The sequence below is a fragment of the Taurulus bubalis genome, assembly GCF_910589615.1.
Source record: "Taurulus bubalis genome assembly, chromosome: 12".
NCBI classification, from domain to species: Eukaryota; Metazoa; Chordata; class Actinopteri; order Perciformes; family Cottidae; genus Taurulus; species Taurulus bubalis.
The window spans coordinates 7,352,235-7,364,387 of NC_136600.1; the positions used below are offsets into that span (position 1 = coordinate 7,352,235).

Here is a 12,153-nt window from a genome sequence, read left to right on the forward strand (position 1 = left end):
GCCTTGTTATGCAGAGAAGACCAGGATGGGCTGATATGCTCAATAAAAATAAATAAATTCCATACGGGTTTATTGAACCCGCATTTGCGTGGCGGGCGCAATCGTTCCAGCCAATCGCAGGTGTGCGTACGTGTCCACGCGTTCGTGTGTATGCACAATGCGTGTGTATGTTTATTTATGTATTGCCTCGCAGGACAGCAGCAGCAGCAGCAGCAGCAGCAGCAGCTCAGTGCGGAGTGTGAGTGGGTGAGGATGAAATTTAAAAAGAAAAAAAAGCCAGATGAATTGCAATCGATTGGCGCTGGTTCACTGTATTGATCCGCCAGCATGTTAAAGCCTGCTGTACTCCATGAAGAACACTCAGTCAGTCAGTGTGGGCTCCTCCCCACCCACCCCTTCACCAACTAACACTTGGCTGGATGTACTGTAAATGTCTCCCTGTGTTGTTGCTTCATGCATGTGTAAAAAGCATAGACGATTGCGCTTGCAGCCCCAGCTTTAGTGTACGTGATTGTTTGTGTGGGTAGTGTGTAGTGTGTGTGTGTGTGTGTGTGACTTTGGTTTTGTGCATGCACAGTAATGGAGAGTGATCTTGGCTGTGGCCCACAAGCTGCTTCTCTGAACTGATCTTTGAGTTGGGTATAAATAGCGCTCGCTCTATAAATAAAACAGCAGCACCTTTCACACTCACTCTCTCTCACTCACCCACACACACACACACACACACACACACACACACGCTCAAAACCTACCCGCTTGCCTCTCGGATCGTACACCTGCCCGTACACAAACATATGCACACATACTTGCACATAGGCCTCCCATCAATCCATACATCATTCTCTAGAGGTCAGAGAGAAGGATGTCTGTGGGCCATATTGATATGTTTACATGGGAGCATGACCTGTATCAGCATAGCACTGGCTACCTGCCTGACCTCTGACCCCACCGCACTTTACAGAACAATAATGCCCCACTTCAATCTGCAGTGTGCTCATTTTTTAGCTGATGCTTTTACACGAAGCGCCTTGTAACGTGAGAAAGCACCTGATCGATATCTTCCCCGAAATGGTGATCAAACGGCAACAGCTGATGGAGACGTTGCACCTTGAACCCCGTTGGTAACAGCACAGCCCCTCAAACATCGGCATCCCGCTGGCGAAGCAAAACGCACTAACAAACTGCTCTCTCAAGAGCAGCGCAGTGACTTTACATAATGCAGCTGGGCAACTGTAACTCAAAATGACTCGGAGTGTTTGCATGGAGCCACCGGTGCAAGCGATCACCGGAAAAGCTGGTGGTTGACTCAATGAATATCAATAATACAGAATTTCACCACTAATCCTGTTTGCGCAGCACTTATTCCCATTCACTCCACTTTCCGCATCAGTCCATTATGTAGCTGTGTGCCACAAGAACAACATGTCCCATCCGCCGCTGTCTTGCCGAGCTCAACTCAGGCTAGAAGTGTTTTGAAATGGGGTGGAGAGGAAGGGGGGGGAGAGATAAATTGGTACAGCGAGCTGGAATGCCGCAGCAGTTATTTAAGGCCGTGTAGGTGCTGCCTAGGCCATATGCTCCCATTATTCCGCTTGGGAGGGGCCCATGTGGGCATGTGAGCAAGGCTGGAGAGAGCAGGAGGAGGAGGAGGGTGGGAGAAGAACAGAAGGAAAGGGGTGATGGAGGGGGGGTGAAAGGAGAAAGGTAGCTGAGGAATTATTTTAAGGAGAGCCCCCCTATCAAGCGTCAGAGGAGTTTTTAAGAACGGGATACCTGGAGAAGCCTGAGATGAGAACGAATTAGCTTCTAAAGCAAATGATCGCCTTCACCCTCAATATCCGGCGCTCTCACCGTCGTCTTTGCATAATTCATCTCGTCAAATTGTGAGGTGTGACAGAGTATAATTCATGAACTCCTGAACTTTTCAGGTTGATAGCTTTTCTTGAGTTCGGGGGTTTCAATCATTTTTAAGGTCGTGGCGCTGCACTTGATCAGATTCTGTGTGGGCACGCCTCCCCTCGCGTTTGTTTGGGTGCTTGTTGATTCTTTTCACCAAATAAACCGTAGCTCACTGCGGCTGAAATCTCTGTCACTGTAGCAGCGAGAATGAAATATTATCAGGGTAATATCAAGTAAATGGTGAGAATACACTTCAGACCGGGGATCCACAAACTTCATTTTGTCAGGTCTTATGGGTGCATTTTTCAGAAAAAGTATTTTCTCCTGCAGATAGCTTAATAACCATGCGTTAAGAAAACAAGGCCCAGATGCAGCTTTGTTATTGGCTTCATATCTCTTTCTCTCTCTTGTTCCTCCCTCCCTCCCTCTTCTCCCCCCTATCCGTATAGTCTCTTGTCAAACTGAGGCCTGTGTTCCTGATCAGGGCATTGCTCTCATGTTAGCCGCTTCACGGGAAGCACATCCCAGCATTCCCTCTGACACGCCGGCAGCAGCATTACCATAATTGGCTTTTCTACATGACGGGACAGAGGAAATAATAATGTCATTTTATTTACAGCCCTCTTGTCCCGGTCCGAGAGCTATCGCCCCCCCCCTCCCTCCTTCCACCCTCCTCATTCCTCCCTCCCTCCTCTTTCTCCTCTCTGCACATACACTGACATACACCCCTCCTTCTCCCCCCTTCCTCCTCGTCTATCTCATCTCCCTCTCTCCCACCCTCCCTGTACAGGGCGCGAGTCTCGTTCTGCCACGGCGTGTAGGTCAAGCGATGGCTTTTTGATCAGCTCCTGTCCAAAGCCATCAGGGTTGAGAGGCACGTAATGGAGAGCGGGGTGACAAACAGAATCTGGGGAAGGAATAAGACTGCCAGTTTCCTATTAGGGGCCGGCCTAAACGGCCTCTGCCCCCCCACCTCACCCACCACCATTCTCTGCTGCGAACCCACTCCTACACTGCCTAAATCACATGAGTGAAGGGGCCCGTGATTGGACATTAGTGCCGCAAATGACTGCCGTGATTGCCCCCTCTTCCCAAACTCACATCAAATAAATAAAGAAATGTGTGTAAATAAATAGAAGGAGGGGTGTTGGGGAAATTGGGCTGCTGGTGGTGGTGAGGGGAGGCTGACGGGTTTCATCCCCTTCTTTTTCATCGCCTCTCTGCCTTTCTTATCTGGTTTGTTTGGCTTTGACATCGGCCAAATGGTGAAGCTCCGCGAGTCTGACAGAGAGTTTTATTGATTTAACAACCAGCAGACTCTCAGCAAAGCAAAGGGAGGAGACAAAAAAGCCAACAACATGAAGGGCGGAGAAAGACGGCAAAGTTTTGAAAAGGAGTGATATGTTTCTGCTTTGCTCCTTGCCAAAATACTGACGTGTCCGCTGGTTGTATTTCGTTTGGTATTGTTTACGAAAATCAAGTCGTACACAAAGTCAGGGCCGCGTGAGGCAGAATGTTTGAGAGATGATTTGCGCTTACGGTGGATGATGTTGTCCCGCTGCGAGGCCCAGTGTTGTGAGGCAGGATGCAGGGCGTTCACCACGCTCTTCTCATCAGAAAAACACCAAATCAAAGTGTGCGTCTGTTCCCCATAATAGGACTCGGCACACACTCGGCTCTGGTCGGGTCTCGGAGAACTCATTTAGTTTTTGAATGTGAAATGCACAAACCTGAACACAGATTGCAAACGCGGAGTCTGTAATGGCACGTAGCGTTCTTTAATCTTTATATGCACGGTACAAATCAGAACCAGGGGGCGCTTCAGTTGCGCTAGTCGTTCAGGAACTCTCTCCTTGAGAGATGAGAACAAAGCACACACTTGAGCTCTCATCTCTAATCAAATAAAGGGCTGTCACCCAAAGTATTTCTGTTAGCTTACATGAAAACCTTTGATACCACCTCCTTTGCAGCACCATCATGTGTGAATGTCAGTCCATTTGTGCATTATGCTTCTTTTTTTTTAAAAGGCTCCGTACAACACCTAAAGGGGCTACTAAAAACCCTTTTTGGTACTTAACATATTCTAGATCCCCGTTTTGTTCGCAGTGTATTAACCATATGTGTAGGTGTAAGGAGCTCAGTGATACACTCGACCGGGTGCTAATTCTTGCTTCCTCGCTGTGTGTTGTTGGTGATCTGGCGTGGCTGGTGGCGGGGCTTGATCGCTGCTGCTTCTGACAGTGAGTCTGCAGTGCTATCCTGGCCACGCTGCCGCCTGTCTCCTTGATGGCGGCACGTCCCCGAGCAAAAGTGACAGGCGCTTTGGCGCCCGTGCAGATGGCCCTGCTCACAGCCATCACCCACTCTGCAAACCAAACCGCCAGGGACGGCACGCAGGCCCTGCCCCTTCCCGAGCCCGCCCCTTTGCTGCTGGTGTTGCTCCGCATACACGCGTGGCCGGGGCGAGGGAAGGAGCTTAATCTGGTCGCCAGTCACAATCACACATCTTCAAGTTGCACTGATTGAACCGATAGAGTTTATACGTAGCTCTAAATATTCATCCTTCCTCGCGCTTTAGATTATTTTTTTCCGCATCCTGTCAGAATGGATGCAGCCTCTCAAAAGAGACGTTGGGTAATTTATTTCAGTCTAACGTTAGCCACGTTTCATCACTAATATTGTACATTTATGGTTTGCGAAACCGTCCACTTGCCGCCTGTGATTTTTACAGATGTCTGTGTCTGCCAGTCTTTTGTCTGTGTGCTTTTGATATCTCCCTCTTTGTTGTTTCCATGACAACATGGCAGGACAGGCATTGATTGACAGGGATCGTCAAAGGGTTCCCTGGCGACCTGCTCATTGTTCGAAAAAGCCCCTCCCTGCTGCAGTCTGTGTTTTGTCATTCACCCAGTGATATTTCTGATCTGCTGCTTTTCATTCCTGCTGCCTCTGTGTGAGTGTGAGTGTGTGTGTGTGTGTTTGTGTGTGTGCCTGTGCGTGCGTGCGTGTGCGTGTGTGCGTGTGTATTAAGCACTGAAGACTATCGGGGTTTAGCTATTTCTTTTGGCTGCATCCGTTGTGGCTGACTCACATAGGTAATTCCTACTGTATGTGTGCTCTGTTCGTGTGGGTCTGTGAAGAATGGATAGCCGTCTGCAGGATGTTTTGTATATTAAATGGCTGATATATAATGATAGCCTGGTGTTCTGGAAGAGGGTGAGCGAGGGGGAAGGCACTGTAACAGAAGACACTCTGCAGATGTGTTGTAGAGAGTACAGCACGTAATGCTAATCTGCTGTGTTAGGGATTTTCAGGAGTTTTAGAAACTGTCTCGGTCTCAGTCTGTCAGTGGGATTGAAGCGCAGCCAGGTTCTCCTGTAGTGCTCTCATTTCACTGAAATCCTGTCAGGCGTTGGGGGAGTATGTTGCTCATTTGGAGAGGGGTGTATCAGTAGCACACAGCGAACTCAGACTTATAGGCAATATTATGGTCGGTGGGCTCCGGTTTGCACTGTAAGAGCAAACATGTATGAGCTGCAGAGTGCGTAAACTACACTCAGCGGCATGGAGAGGTGAGCATGCAGGCGAACACGCATTTGCAAACAGGCACTTACCGAGGCACTCACACGCACACACACACACATGCACATCACCACGCAGTCACAGTCGATGGTGCAGCTGCTCACCTCCTCCACCCATCTCCTCTCAGGCAGCAGTAAATGTTGCCAGTGTATATATATATCAGGTATTATGTCCACTTAGATTATGATATGACAGGTTAGCGTGCCGTTTGAAGCTGACAGCACATCTGTTTCATCAGGAGAGACTGATACTGGCATCTAGGACACACATCTCACCATGCAGGAAGGAGATAAAGGAAGAAGCTAGGGGGCCGTCTTTCCTGTCTCCCTGCCTCCCTCACCCCATCTCTCTCTCTCTCTCTCTCTCTCTTTTCTTTCTCCCTTTTCTCTTTCACCTACTCTTCCCGCCCACCAAACCCACCTCCTGCTCACTTTTTCTTTCTCCCCCACATCTACTTTTCATTTACTTCTTCTCCCCCGAAACCACCTCCTGTCTCTCCTACTTACCGATGCTCGCTGTTTCTTCGCTAGCATGCAAACACACAAGCGCACACTCGCACACATACATACACATGGTCTGGCCTCTGTTTCATTTGCCTTCATTCATTTGGTTGGTAAACCTGTTACACTTCAGCCTTGTTTAGTTCCCTTTCACTCTCCTCTTTTAATGTGTTTTCGTTAAGCATTGTCCATGCCATTTTGGATCAGAGTATATTGGAACAGTAGTATATTCTAATGCCCCAGACTCCTTCCTCAAATAATCATTGTGGCATTCTCAATTCAAGTGCCATTGTTTTGCCAGTTCCTGCTTATTAGCTCAAATAAAAATGACCTTCAGCGCACCACAGTGGGCTGGGGAAAAGCTGCAATATCTCCAAATTAATGCTTTGTTTCTTTCCCTCCCCGATCAGTTGCATAACCTGAACATGTGAGGAGCGAAACCTTACTGACTGGATGAGTGAAAGGCAATAAAGCTCGGGGAAGAGAGAAAGAAAGAGAAAGGGGGGAGTTGAACATGCAAGCATGCAGCTGGCTAACAAGGCCAAACAGCCAGTCATTTCCTGGGGAACATGAGGCATGTGTGGAGGAATAGGGAGTTGGGAAGGAAAAGGACAACTGTCAGAAGCTCAGTGATTTATTTTTCCCTTGGAGGCTTTTTTCACCACTGGCTTTCAGAGCCACATGTGTGTGAAATACACACAAATTCATGCATGCATACACACACATAACATTGGATGATGGTAAAAGCCCACATTTCCCATCATTGAGTATTCATTCCATGTTATTTTGACAGCGCTCCTGTTGGTGCGCTGTAAATCTTTAATTTCACTGAGCTGACCTCTTTTCTTCCTCTTCTTTTCTCCCCTTTTTTGTCTTCCATCTCTTGCTCTCTTTCTCTCCAGCGTACATGCCCGAAGATGAGCTCAAGGCAGGGGATCACGATGAGGAAGAGCACCTGCAGGATGACGGCCTCTCATTAGACGGCCAGGACACTGAGTTTCTGTGCAACGAGGAAGAGGAAGATGTGGACGGAGGCCAGCCACCTAGTTACAGAGACTCTCCACTTAGCAATGGTACTAACCCCGATGCCGGATACGGGTCTCCCCTCAGTGATGTCAGCGACCGGCTGACGGACTTCAAGAGCACCTCTTCCACGGACGGTCAGGAGAGGGAAGGCGCAGCTTTGCCCTTCCGCCCCAACAACGGCCTCTCTCTCCAGGATAGCCTGGCGCAGATGAAAGCCGTCTATGCAAACCTCATCTCAGATGCCTCTTGGTCCAGCATCACAATGGACATCATGAAATCTAAGCCTGCTGCAGCTGGCAGTGTCAACAGTGCTCATACCACTCCAGAGCCCGCCTCTACTGCTCCTGTCTGCATAACCACGACCATAAACAAGAGCAGTGGGGTCAACATGGCTAGCAGTCACCACAACGGCAGGAGCTCCAGCACCACTGTCAACCACACAGGCAGCGCAAGTGGCAACACTAATGGCACAGCAGCAAGCTTAGTTAGCAGCCACAGTGCAACCAGCTACAGTGGGAGCAGCAGTGGTGGGGCAAGTAATGGTGGTGGTGTAGCCTATGACTGGCACCAGGCAGCACTTGCCAAAACTTTTCAGCAGAACCCCTACCACCTTTTACCAGAGCCCAGCCTCTTCAGCACAGTGCAGCTCTACCGGCAGAACAACAAGCTGTATGGTTCTGTTTTCACTGGTGCAAGCAAGTTTCGCTGCAAAGACTGTAGCGGCGCCTATGACACACTAGTGGGTTTAACAGTCCACATGAACGAGACGGGCCACTATCGAGATGACAACAAGGACAAAGAGGAGGATCAGGGAAAGCGCTGGTCCAAACCGCGTAAACGCTCCCTAATGGAGATGGAAGGGAAAGAAGATGCCCAGAAGGTGCTGAAGTGCATGTACTGTGGCCACTCATTCGAGTCTCTGCAAGATCTCAGTGTTCATATGATAAAGACCAAGCATTACCAGAAAGTGCCTCTCAAAGAACCAGTGCCAGCCTTGGCCACTAAACTGATGTCCACTTCTGCTAAAAAACGAGCAATGCATGATGCTATAGTTTCCCCATGCTCCCCAAACTCTCTCCATGCCGGTAGCGGTGGTGGTAATGTATCTCTTGGGGAGGGTGGCAGAGATACAAAATCTGCAGCTAACCCCTATGTTACGCCAAACAACCGCTATGGCTACCAGAATGGTGCCAGCTACACATGGCAGTTTGAAGCTCGTAAAGCCCAGATCCTCAAATGCATGGAGTGTGGGAGCTCTCATGATACACTGCAACAGTTGACTGCCCACATGATGGTTACTGGTCACTTTTTGAAGGTTACAAATTCTGCATCCAAGAAAGGCAAACAGCTGGTTTTTGATCCAGTGGTGGAAGAAAAGATTCAGTCTATCCCACTGCCACCGACCACCACCAGACTCCCTGTTCCCAGTGGTGTTAAGTCCCAGCCAGTATCTCCTGCCCTCTCCTCTGGCTCAGAGGACAAGAGGGAAGGAGGTGAAGATGAAAAAGTCCAAGGCGGTGAGCCAATGGAGAGAAAAATCAAGGAGGAGAGAGATGACCCAGGTGAGAAATCTGAGACTAAAGCCACGTCGTATAAGTACCTTAGAGAGGAAGATCTGGAGGAGACACCAAAGGGGGGTTTAGATATTCTCAAATCCCTTGAGAACACAGTATCCAGTGCCATCAGCAAGGCCCAGACAGGCACACCCACATGGGGTGGCTACCCCAGCATTCATGCAGCCTACCAGCTGCAAGGTGCCATGAAGAGCTCTTCTAGCATTCTGCCCCCAATGGTCCAGAGTGTCCAGATGCATCCAATGTTTAACAGTGGGCTACGAGGCCTGGCGACTGACCCCAGCTCAATCATCCACTCGCCTCGAAGCCCGTCCTCCCCTACCCCCCTCAGGAGCAATGTCACTGCCATGGAGGAGCTTGTGGAGAAAGTGACAGGGAAAGCTGCCACTGTGAAGAAAGAAAAGGAGGAGAAGATGGTGAGCCTTGAACGGTGCCGGCCCCCGTCGCTAGGAAAATCCCCCTCTCCTGCACTGAGAGAGCAGCGAGAACAATTAGCTTCTCCAAATGACCTTTCTGTAGGTAAACCATCTGGTATAAGAAGTAGCAGCCCGGGCAGTGCAGATTCAGAGCTCATCTGCAAGAAGGAGCCCAAAGAGAGCCTACTAGATGGCCACAATAACCATTCAAAGAACAGCTCTGAGGCGTGTCAATCCCCAATAACTAATGGCAACAGTCTTGGCATCATCACTGATCACTTACCGGAAAGTCCTTTCATCAACCCTCTCAGTGCACTCCAGTCAATCATGAACACACACCTTGGTAAGGCCTCCAAACCAGTTAGCCCAGCCGCAGACCCACTATCTATGCTTTACAAAATCAGCAACAGCATGATGGATAAGCCAGCTTTCAATCCAACTCCTCAGGGCAAGCCAGCTGAGCCCATCAACCACTATCCGTTGTATGAAAACAGTGACCAGCCCATCGACCTTAGTAAAAGTAAGGCCACCATTAACAATAACAATAACAATAGCAACAGCGCGCTCTTGACCAACAACAGTGTGAATGGTAACAAACCCCTCATTTCCCTCCCTGACTCGGTCTCCTCTCCTCTGAGAGAGAATGCTCTGATGGACATTTCTGATATGGTGAAGAACCTCACTGGGAGACTGACACCCAAATCTTCAACTCCCTCCTCAATCTCAGAGAAGTCGGATGCCGACGGCAGTGCATTTGAGGACGCCCTAGACGACCTCTCTCCGGTGCAGAAGAGGAAAGGGAGGCAATCCAACTGGAATCCCCAGCACCTCCTCATCCTCCAGGCACAGTTTGCCTCCAGCCTGAGGGAGACCTCAGAGGGCCGCTTCGCCATGACTGACCTGGGCCCCCAGGAAAGGGTCCACATCTGTAAGTTCACAGGCCTCTCCATGACCACCATATCCCACTGGCTGGCTAACGTCAAGTACCAGCTGAGACGGACTGGGAGCACCAAGTTTCTCAAGAACATGGACTCGTGCCAGCCCGTGTTCCTCTGTGGTGACTGTGCCTCCCAGTTCAGGACTCCCTCCTCCTACATCAGCCACCTGGAGACTCACCTGGGCTTCAGCTTGAAGGACCTGTCCAAACTGTCAACTGAGCACCTTCGGGAGCAGCAGGCTGCCTCAAAGGTGATCACAGACAAAATGACATTCGGCAGCCCCCTGTCAGCCTTGACCACGGCAGAGGACGACACAAGCTCTGTGTACCAGTGCAGACTTTGCAATAGGACATTCGTCAGCAAACACGCAGTCAAACTGCATCTCAGCAAGACCCACGGCAAGTCTCCAGAGGACCACCTGGTGTATGTCACTGCTCTGGAGAAACTGGAGAAGCTAGACAAGATGGAGAAGGTTTAAGCGGGGTCTCGAGCTGAGAGTAGAGACTGACAGCTGTGGAACTGACTAGAATTTCATTGCACTAAAATGACATTGTTCACAGTTACTGCACTGGGCCGAACTGAGCCGCCAGAAAAAAAAAAGGTCTTATTTTAATTTTATTTTTTGTGATAACTGCCTGACTGGACCATGTCTTTTCATGTTTGTTTTTGTTTTGCCAAGCTTTTTTTTTACACTTATTTTGTAATATATTTATATGCTATTTGTCTGATCTGTGCATGTATTTTAGTGAATCAAGGTTAAACACAAGATTTTAATCTTTTCATGGCAAAAATACAACTACTGCTTCAATGGTTAAAGTGGCGAGTGGAAAAATAATTTGTGGGTGAGATAACTGTAAAAAAACTTGATATGAAGAAGGTGGAAATTAAATGTATACACCAAAAGAATGAAAGAATACCCTGAAAGACTGAAGTAGCACCTTAGACAGTTGAATTCTGAATTTGTAAAGAGAACGTGTTTTGAAATATCTTGCATTCGTCAAAATCTTTCAGATTTTAAAAGATCAAGGACCATCATTTCCTCCTTCTCCTTTTTTGGGTTCCTGTCACTGCAATGTTTCTGATGATGAATGGCCTGCTCATAAATCTGTCAGTGTATTTGAAAAAAGATCACGTGAACATTTGGAAAAACTGAAATGCTGCTTCTGGTTACGAGTCAGTGAAAATGAATGGCCGTCAGTATGCAAGTTTGCTCAAAAAACTTTTCCTTGTTGTGAAGTATCACCTTATAGCAATTTTCCAGTTGTATGGTTTGTTACAACATTCTCTTTCTAAATTGTGTCGCTTTATTCAACTGTAAAGAGAACAGTCCGTTACATGTAAATGATTAACAGTGAAATGTCAGTACTCCATAAGACATATCCTACCATTTGAAACGGCTCAACATTCTTTGTATCTTAAGGTGTGTGCATTCTCTAACTTTTATATTGTCATTTTATATACAAAAATGATTAAAAAAAAATTAAAAAAACAGATGGTGTATATAGATATATGCTGTAGAGCTACAAAATGTCCTTTTTTTAAAGAAAATACAAATTTAGCTTCTTTGGCTTGGTTTACAGAAATGATTTTAATTATACTTGCATCCAATTTGATGCATGAAATGGTGTGGAAAAATAAATAAGCGATGCACAATGACTATACATTTCAATGTTTTATCGACAATATTGTAAAAAAAAAAAAAAAAACTTTTTAGCAACGATTAGTTTGTTTCATTTCTTTCTCAATTGTAAAATAAACCCCAAAGCAGTTGTTAACAGTCTCCATTTGTGGTTGTGTGTTCATTTGGCACGGTGGTGCACCAAACTCAACATGTATAACATTTCACTATGTAGCATTTGCTTGGCGGCAGATTAAAGCGATCATACCCATATCAAATCCTAACCCAGTGTAATAGGATTTCTTCTTTTTTTGGGTGGGGGGGGTTATACTGAAGCATTACAGAGGTGAGATCCAAAAGGCCCTCGTCTCACTGTTTGTGTTCTACAGCAGGCCGACTTCCATACAACATTTTAAGAGAAAAGGGAAAAGTCACTGGTGTCATACTGTTAACTGATGACTGAGCCACGTCATACTGCCGATGATTAATATAATGATGAAGATGACTGGGATGATAAGTTTGTAAGGGTGGCTATTGTACTGCGGGGAACTCATGCTCGGCTTGTGACTGGCCTTCGGAGGGTCTTCTGAAAGAATCAGT

General features: G+C 47.6%; 1 protein-coding gene across 2 annotated transcripts in view; it reads left to right on the top strand.

Moving 5' to 3' along the window:
• Nucleotides 1-11,715, top strand: part of LOC306745160 (teashirt homolog 1-like) — a gene marked incomplete at its 5' end in the record, with an annotated part of 33,931 nt that extends 22,216 nt beyond the window's left edge. The window contains 2 exons of one of the 2 annotated variants that reach the window (XM_079227907.1): nucleotides 6,884-7,306; nucleotides 7,493-11,715. In XM_079227907.1, the coding sequence (XP_079084033.1) occupies nucleotides 6,884-7,306; nucleotides 7,493-10,413 (3,344 nt within the window). In that variant the 3' untranslated portion in view covers nucleotides 10,414-11,715. Of the gene's footprint in view, nucleotides 1-6,883 lie in introns of both variants that reach the window. The other variant, XM_079227906.1, reaches the window with a different exon arrangement.
• Nucleotides 11,716-12,153: the final 438 nt, after the last annotated feature.